This window comes from Athene noctua, chromosome 3, assembly GCF_965140245.1.
Source record: "Athene noctua chromosome 3, bAthNoc1.hap1.1, whole genome shotgun sequence".
Taxonomy (NCBI): Eukaryota; Metazoa; Chordata; class Aves; order Strigiformes; family Strigidae; genus Athene; species Athene noctua.
Genome location: NC_134039.1, coordinates 18,488,207 through 18,496,711, shown reverse-complemented (window position 1 = coordinate 18,496,711; position 8,505 = coordinate 18,488,207). Strand labels below are relative to the sequence as shown.

At 45.4% G+C, this 8,505-nt stretch overlaps 1 protein-coding gene across 4 annotated transcripts in view; it reads right to left on the bottom strand.

Annotated features, from left to right (window-relative positions):
- Nucleotides 1–25: 25 nt before the first annotated feature.
- The window catches only part of CACNA1C (calcium voltage-gated channel subunit alpha1 C), a 491,623-nt gene continuing 483,143 nt past the window's right edge, over nt 26–8,505 (bottom strand). For all 4 annotated transcript variants that reach the window (XM_074902152.1, XM_074902151.1, XM_074902149.1 and 1 more), the window contains 2 exons: nt 7,670–7,993; nt 26–7,401 (listed from right to left, as the gene is read on the bottom strand). In XM_074902152.1, coding sequence (XP_074758253.1) covers nt 7,105–7,401; nt 7,670–7,993 — 621 coding nt within the window. In that variant the 3' untranslated portion in view covers nt 26–7,104. The remainder of the gene's footprint in view (nt 7,402–7,669; nt 7,994–8,505) is intronic.

The following is an 8,505-nucleotide window of genomic DNA, read 5'->3' as shown; positions in this document are numbered from 1 at the left end:
AATATTTACAATATTAAACAAATCGACATTGTTTAGAAATTTATTAGCAATTTTAAAATAACATCATTCCTTAGATAAAAATGCAATCTTACAGGAATATACATTTGTCCCACACAGAGATGACCCTATAGTTCACTGGCGGGCCATTCACTCTAACTTTCCTCTGTTGATTTTAAAACGTGCGAGAGGGCAAGACGGACTCTGGCACTGATGACAGGCTTACATGACGGTTACAAACTGTACAGCATTATTTACAAAAGCGTTTCTGTGGGTTCATGAAAACTAGATATAAAATTGTGGAAGGAGGTAAAGAATTGAGACGGGAAAGGGCTTGGGTGGAGGTGAGAGGGAGGGCTGCGAGGGTGGTCAGGGAGCGCAGGGAAGAGTGGGAGAGGAGGTTTATATCTGATTTATACTTGAGAGAGATCATTTTACAGCTCCGGGCAATTCAAATGAAGGCAAAACACTTATATTTATCAATATTTATAGCTGATGATCAGAGCAGGAAATGGTGCTCCAGGGCCTGAACTTAAGAGGTGCTGAGGAACCCCATCTTCCCTGAAGTCACTGCAAAACACAGGTATGCAGTACCTTGCTGGGCCAGACCCAAATCATGCAGATGCAGGCCAGATACAGTACCCCCCAGACCTTAAACGATTTTGATCCTGCAGTGCTCAGTCACTGGTACTGATGTGAATTCAGACTGAGAGATCAGCTCCTAAATTACACTTCCACTCCTGAAACTGGACTAGATTCCAACCACTTCTTGCCAGAATTCACCCAAAGCAACTCATCCCTTGCTCTACCAAGTGGCAATTGTTTTGAGGGAGATTTCATAATTCAGAATTGATTTTTAAGGCAGTTTTAAAAGTATCTCCCCCTTTTTTGTGTGTGATGCAGCAATGTTTGTCAAAGAGATATATACAATCTCACTCCTCCTCCTCTGAAATCTTCCCACATTCAAACTGTCAAGACTGAATAAGCCTGAACCAATCACTTCTATGAACAATCATAAAGTTGATGATGTTTAGGTAGTATTGGCTGCCAGTCTACCTAGGTGCTTGAGATGGGTGCAGACTGGCATTACAGCCTGTTTGGGAAAGAACTTGCATTTTGCCTGGCTGGGCAAAATGCAAAATGCAACAGAAAAACACAGGTATTTAATTGTCCAAATGATGAGGCTAATGAATGGTGTCTGGGTTTGTGGGTCTGTCTTGAATAGGTAAAGGGGCTGTTCAAACGCTGGCAGAAAAATATGTTGTTGGGCGGAGTGACACCTGCTCTTGCCTGGGCTTGCCTCGGCTCCACTGGGCCTGGGATGCAGCTGTTAACCCTGGCCTAATGTAAGGGCTGGGCAGAGTGCCATGAACTTCAGGCTGCAGGAGCGGAGGCTTGTCTGCGTGAGGTGGGGTAGAAAACCAACAGCATGGGACTGTGGAAATGAGCTCCTGATCCAGCCTAAGCCCTTGGTAATGCTAATGAAGATTCCCTTATTACATCAGTCGTTGGTGCTGCTTCTCTCAATTAGCCCTTTAGAAAGGGACTTGATTAAGTTGCCTAATTGTCTCCTGCCGCATGAGATCTTTGCCATCCACGTGGGGCTGGTGGCTGTGACACCAGCCCTGGGGAAGAGTTGTGCCTTTCTGGACCAGCTGCTGCAGGCCAGGCAGAGTGCTGTAGGGTAGCTCAAGTGGCAGTAGATGCTCGCATTTAGGCAACTGAATCGAGCCCTGTGCCCCTAAAGAAGGCCTGTTTTTTATGCTCAAGTGTTAACAGTTAAGTCCCTCATAAGGGGCAGGGGAAGAATGGAGAATTTAACTAGAATGCCGAAGTTTATATCAGAAGAGGGTTTTTTCCGTTCCAGTGTGATGCTACTGTCTTCTCTGAAAGCAATTGGAGCCCAGTCTGTCTTCAACACAGGACATACCTCTCAGCTGTGCTTCTGCCCTCAGCTGCCCCATCTCAGGGCGCTTTAGCAGCAAGGCCATAGTGGTTTTGGCTGTCCGGAAGCAAAGCAGCAACAAAGCTCCATGGACTGAGATCCCATTGGAAACTTTCTGGATCCCTGGGCTTGCTGACCCAGAATAAAACTTTTAAAACTTTGTAACATTCAGAAGAAGAAAAAAAAGGAAACTCTGTGTGGCTACTGAAATTTATATTCCTTAGACTTCTTTGGAGAAGAGAAAAAATGGAGGAAAGATATAATCAAATTTTTCTGGGCCCAGTTCTGTTTTCCACATTCTTTGCATGGATACAACCTCCTTGGCCTCTAGTGCCCTCCAGCCTCACGTTAGCAAGATGGAACTGGGGCTTCTGGCGGCCTGGAAAATTTTCTTTATATGCACTACAGTTTTCATTATGGGAACTGAAAAAATCTCACCACTACCAGAAGACCCCAACTGGATCCTACTTATTTGCTCAGTTTTGTTGTGCTCCAAATTCCCCATTCAGTGTTCCTCTCCCCCGCCCTGCCCCTGCCAGGGGGACAGTCACAATGGAACTATGCATATATCAGGATACTCAGTTCTGTCTCAGTAGGGCTGCCTCACTTCAGCTTACTGGACCAACGGCTTTCTCATCTACACATATGAAACAAGGCCTCCAATTTCATCTATGGCACAGGTGAACAACCTCATGGGCTCACAGGCCATCACCTCATACGATTGTGTCTGTGTGCAAACGCGCATACATTTCATACAATCTGAAACTATCAGGCAGAAAAGACACAGGAGCCTGGCTGAGACCCATACAACTGTTATATTGGCGTCAGTCTAAAGAAAGCAATGATACATTGCTTTGGAAATTATCAAGAAATGTAAAAAATGCATTTGCCCTTTTTTTGTTGTTGTTGATTTCATCATTGTTGTAGTCATCAGGGGGCAGGGTTCTGAGTCAGAAAACAAAGCAGAAATAGATGCAGTTCTGTACATGGCGCCTCTCTGGCTGTCCCTCCGTGCTGGGGTGTGGTGGGCAGGGTAATAAAACAGGCAGGACCCCTGCAGTAGCAGCAGCATCTACACCATCATCGTTCACATGTCCAGCTGAAGAGGCAGATGATACAGAAAAGGTCTGTGGATAATAAAACTCCAGCTCTGGATCATGAGTTCTACTTTCTTCCCCATCATGTCAGCCACACAGAAATAAGGAAGGAAAAAAAGAAATGCACCTGGTGTGGCTGGCCCAGTACTGCCTGGAATAATGAGCAGGAGTGATACAGGGAGGAGGTTTGTTGTTTTATAAGAAACGTCTTTAGTCTGCAGTGTACTCTTGCAAGTTAGAGATGCTCAGTGGCAAACAGCAGGTCATTTTTCCCATTCTTTCCTTTCCTTCCATGCCACTCCTCAGCCATCAGTTCCTTCAAAGCTTCCATCCACAGCACAGTGATTGTACCCACCATCCACTCCCATACACAGGGAAAGAAGGATGCTCCAGGAACTAAACCTGCCCCCGCCTTCCCACCATCCCCCAGACTCTACCTCACCTGAAGGAGGCAGTAGCTCTTTGCTCAGGCCTGTCACAATGTGCACATTGGAAGTACCTCAAAGGAATTAAAAAAAGCCACCCTCCCCAGAAAGAGAAATTTGCACACCTGGCACCAGCAATTACTAAATTTAACTCCTGCCCCTTAAACCACAAAAGTTATCTGCATTCTCTGCTAGCCATGTGTTTTCCACTCTGCAAGACCTAAGGGGTCTTCCAGCAGAGAGTGGGTTTGCCTTGGCCATTGTAGGCTCTGACCCCTGAACCAGTTGCAGCTATTAGATGCATGGGGCATCCTTTCCACCATTTTCCTTCCCATCAAGAAAAATCCTAAAAGATGACATGGGCTGTCAAACATCCAAAATGTCCATCGCCACCATTAGATCAGTACTTTGTTTCTCAGGAGCAGAGAACACCTCTGTCTCCCATGGGGAGGGTCAGATAGACTTTCTAGTGGAAGAAAACGAGATAGGGAGCTCTTACACTGATTTCATTTTCAGAAACAGCCAGGCACAGCATTATTTCCTTCCAAGTAGCTTTGGAGCACATCAGCGCTAGCAGCAGCAAACTTTCAAAGGGAGACAACGCTTGTGTGCCCATCCTGATAGTCATGAGGCATGGAAAGGATAGGACTGACTGACATCCGCTGGTTACTTTCCCCAGGGAAGTCTTGAATTAGGACTTTGATGGCAGATGGTTGTATAAATGGACGCATATTTCTCTAGTTTAAAATGATTTGGTTTTTTTTTCAAAGTATCTTGAGCTGCTACTGGCAAGTTCAAAATGACACTGAAAAAAGTGCACTGTCAAAAATACCCTTTGCTATTTCTGCTTTATGCTCCAGAGAATCAAGAAGAAAACCAAGGGCATTACAAAAATAATGTAATCAACATATGCAATAAATTATGTTCTCAGACATCTGCAGAAGCTCAAGATTTGAATGATAGTTTAGCTCTGAGTCAGATTACACCTCCTAGCTCAGCACTGATCTGCAAGTTTGTGAACCATCTTGAGAAGGGAGAAAAAACAGCAGTAGTCTAGACAAAAATCAGTTCCATAAAATCTAACAATGCCTGCCTGTTTTTTCAGCCTCTCTCAGGGGTTAAGGCCAAGTATCAGTGTGAGGAAAGTCAAGGGAGGTTCACACTCACTAGTAGGGAAATATGACTGGGACATGCTGTGCCATCAGATGTCTTGTGATTTAAAATCTAATCCAGCCACTAAAGTTCTGGGAAGAGGGATGAGACCGTGTATAGGAACGCAAAAAAGTCACTTAACATCTGCATCTTGACCAGACTGTGGCAATTCTCCTAAGAAATGATCCAGAGCTCTCTCCCTCACTCACCCTCTGCTTTCAGTGGTCTGGACTGAAAGTTAAATAATTTTACTTTGCTGATGATTCAGCCTCTTGCATTTGCTTATCCCAGGATCCTGCTATAATCAGTCAGGGTTAGCTATCTAATAAAAGAAATTTGAAAGCAGATTTTTTTTTTTTCCCCCGCTCCTTGAATTGCTAGTGCCAGCTGAATACATAGGATGGATCTGTCAAATGGGCTTGGGTGTCTTGCCACCCTTGAGAGAAACTGAGCAAAAAGAAAGAGAAGAAAGCCTGAATAAAATGTCCCAGTCTCGGGAAGAAAGATTCTTTACCAATAAAGTCATCATGCATGTTTAAAGGGAGTGAGGAAGAAGGAAAATGAACACAAGATATGCAAAATCAGTAACGTTCAACCTGTCAGTGGATTGCAGAATAGTTACTTACACCAGGTACACTTTGTTCATTGTACAAATTAAAAAAGGAAAAAAAATAGTACCCCTTTACCCAACCACACGTAGAAAAGCACTTAAAAGTTCAAAGGTAAAGCTTGGCACATTCCAAATACGAAATGATTCACCTGACATGCAGCAAAATATACAAGAAGTGATTGTTTTTTCTTTTTTTTTTTTTAAACAAACTTAATTCAATTCATTATCTTTGCTTGGCACAATTGCAATTCATCTTAAAAAAATATTTGAAAAATACTGAAACTGACCTGAATTCAAGTATAACGGTTTCTTCAACAGAAACATTATCAATGCAATAAAACATCACATGGAATATATCGAAGCGTAACGCCTTCTGGTTTTGTTTGTTTGTTTGTTTCCCCCCACCCCCGCAATTTTTCTTTATACAGTTTTAATGCCAACACAACTTACAATTGTATTTTTAAATTAATATTATTGCATTGTTTTTGCATATCTTGTGGAACAGAAAATGCAAAGAGTTACTGATTCCCCTTTCAAAAGCAGAGACAGTGGTTCGTTTTTGCATTCAAATGGCCCCAGATACAGATCTCCTGCAGCTCAAACCAGGATGTGGAGAACTGCATGCACTTACACACACGCGCGCGCGCACGCACACTTGCTTGGTATCGCTCCCACACTCACAGATATACTTAGTACTAAAAAGAACCCAAATCAATCACTCAAATGTGCAAGACTATATCAAGTGCATTGCCTACTATCTTTAAATTATAAAACAACAACAAAAAAAGGAGGTTTCAATTACTAGCAAATAAAATTACAAATTGTCGGTGTACATAATGGTTGGTAAAACTCATCTATCATTATACTTCTACCAAATTTCAATGGAGAAAAAAACCCAGTTTAAATAATACAACATGATCAAACCAATGTAACATTTGCAAAGGTGAAAATAAACCAAACCAAAAAGGTAGGTGATTACAAAATGTTGTAAACACTCCCTTCTCCCTCCAGAAAAATAATAATAAAATAGTCAAAATAAAAACTGCAACATGCTTTCAAGAAAATATCAAACTGCAAAACAAGGAGAGATCTACACAAGCCCACCACCCTCAGCAAGTGCGGGGCAGGTCGGCTCAGCCCCACCGCAAAGCTTGCTCCCACTCTCCCACTGGCTGGCATGGCTGGCTGTCTGAGCTCTGATGGGTCAGCAGGAGAGAGACTGAGCTCGGATTGGCTGGCAAGTGACTGCTTGAGCTCTGATTGGTTGGCAGGAGTGGCTGCCTGAGCTTGGATTGGTTGGCAGAGACCGCTGCCTGGGAGTCTCGGCAGGGTTGGGCAGCGCTGCCACCGGCCCCTCGGGCGCCCTCGGGCTTCTTCTGCTTCCTCCTCCCCTTCATGGTACGGGAATCCACAGCAGAAGAAGTCCTCCTCTCCTTCCGAATAAAAGGGCCTTGGCTTTATGGAGACGGTGAGGCTCATACAGAATATGTGCAAAATGATTTTTACAAGCAAAGTTGAAAGACACCCATTTGATGCAGGGTCCTTTTGGCTAGGGCCATCCACAGGAAGCTGAGGTTCCCCTTCGTGTTCTGGAGGCAGTCGTTGTTCCTTGTGCAGGGACTGGAAAAAAGAGGGAGCTGGCTCTCCTCTTCCTCCTCCTCCTCTCCTCACTCTTCCTTCACGGACACGTGCTGGGGTTATATCTGCTCCTGAAAAGCTTTCTTACACCACCCAACTCTGCGACTCGTCCCAACAGAAATGAATGAAGAACGCTGTTCCGGTTACTCCAGGTCACGAGAACAGTGAGGCACTTCTGAAACAAACCCATTAGGAACATTGAAACAAATAAAAAACCAGCATCGCTTCCAGCCCTGGCAACTACAGGCTGCTGATATATATCCTGCTGTCCTTGAGCTCCTCCTGACTTTTTCTACAATCCGGGTTCTGCACCTCTTCCTCTTCCTCTCCTGCACTGTCCTGCCCTGGGTCCCTGCAGTTAACAAAAGGCAAGAGGTTGCCATTGGGGCTCTGCTTGCTGTTACCATTGAGAATGTTGTCTGCTGCATTTTCCATCTCTTCTATCGTCATGTCACAGGCATCTGCGAGCTCCTGGGTTGTGACCTCAATGAACTTTGGATCTTGAGCAAACTGCATCAGTCCTTCTGAAATCAAGACCTTCAAAAGCAGGTAGGGAACCAGAGATAAAGACATATGTTAGTACTCTGCATCATCAACCCTGTCACACCCCTAACACAACTCTCTTTACTACTGTATTTTCCCCAGTGGTCCTCCTCCCATTTATGGTGCTAACCCCTGCTTAGAGACGGTCTTTCCTACTCCTGGCATTGTGGGCAGCAGTATATCTGTTTCCCCGCTCTTCCAAGGGCTGCATTTCTAGTTGGCCTTGACCCTGTCCATGTCCTTCGTGACTCTGCAGTCTTACCGCTTCAACCAGGCTGCCAGCGCTGCCGTGAAACTGCCTGCTGCTCCCTCCTGTCTGGCTGGGGACGGTGAGAGAGACCGGCCTGGCTCTCCTTGGGCTGCTGCAGCCGGTGTTGTCAGGGTACCGAGATCCGCAGTGTACTGATGGGAAGCTGCTGTTGAGCTTCTCACTGGACTCTGCCCCGTCGAGGCGCAGAGTCGGGATGGTCTGCTGCGGCCAGCCACGGCTGCAGGGCGTAGCGGGGGGTGTAGCACACAGCCGAGAGAACATGGTGGGGGAATGGCTTCGCTGGAGGAGGGGACTCAGGCCGGCCACTGCTAATGCCTGTGGACAGAGGAGGAACAAGACAAGTGAGAGCTTGCTCTTAGCAGCAGGGCTGAAACATGATGGTTCTGGAGAAACTACCCGAGAAAAGCCTGGAGTGTCCTGAAGCTTGGGTAAACAGCCACCAGCTCCTGGAACAGTTTAGCTGTTTCCTGTGAACACATTTTGCAAGCTTTCCTTTAAATGGTGTATCTTGCACTAGTGCCAAGCACCAGACTGCGAACTTTCACGACTGCAGTTCTTCAGCCTTGGAGCCATTGCACCGACAGGAGGGATGCAGCTCTGCTCCCCACAGCCTTGCCAGAAACACCACCTCTTCTCCAGTGAGCGAGACAGCATTCATTTTCCCACCACTGCCACCACCCATACTGCTAGGTTTTACTGCCAATTGCTGTGTTTTCTCTAAGTGTCTGGTGTGGAACCTGTATAAATACCAGATGTGCATTTTAGATGTGTTTGCAGTTGGCAATAACTATAAATCCACCACTGGATTTTAAGGCATCTGCTGTTGG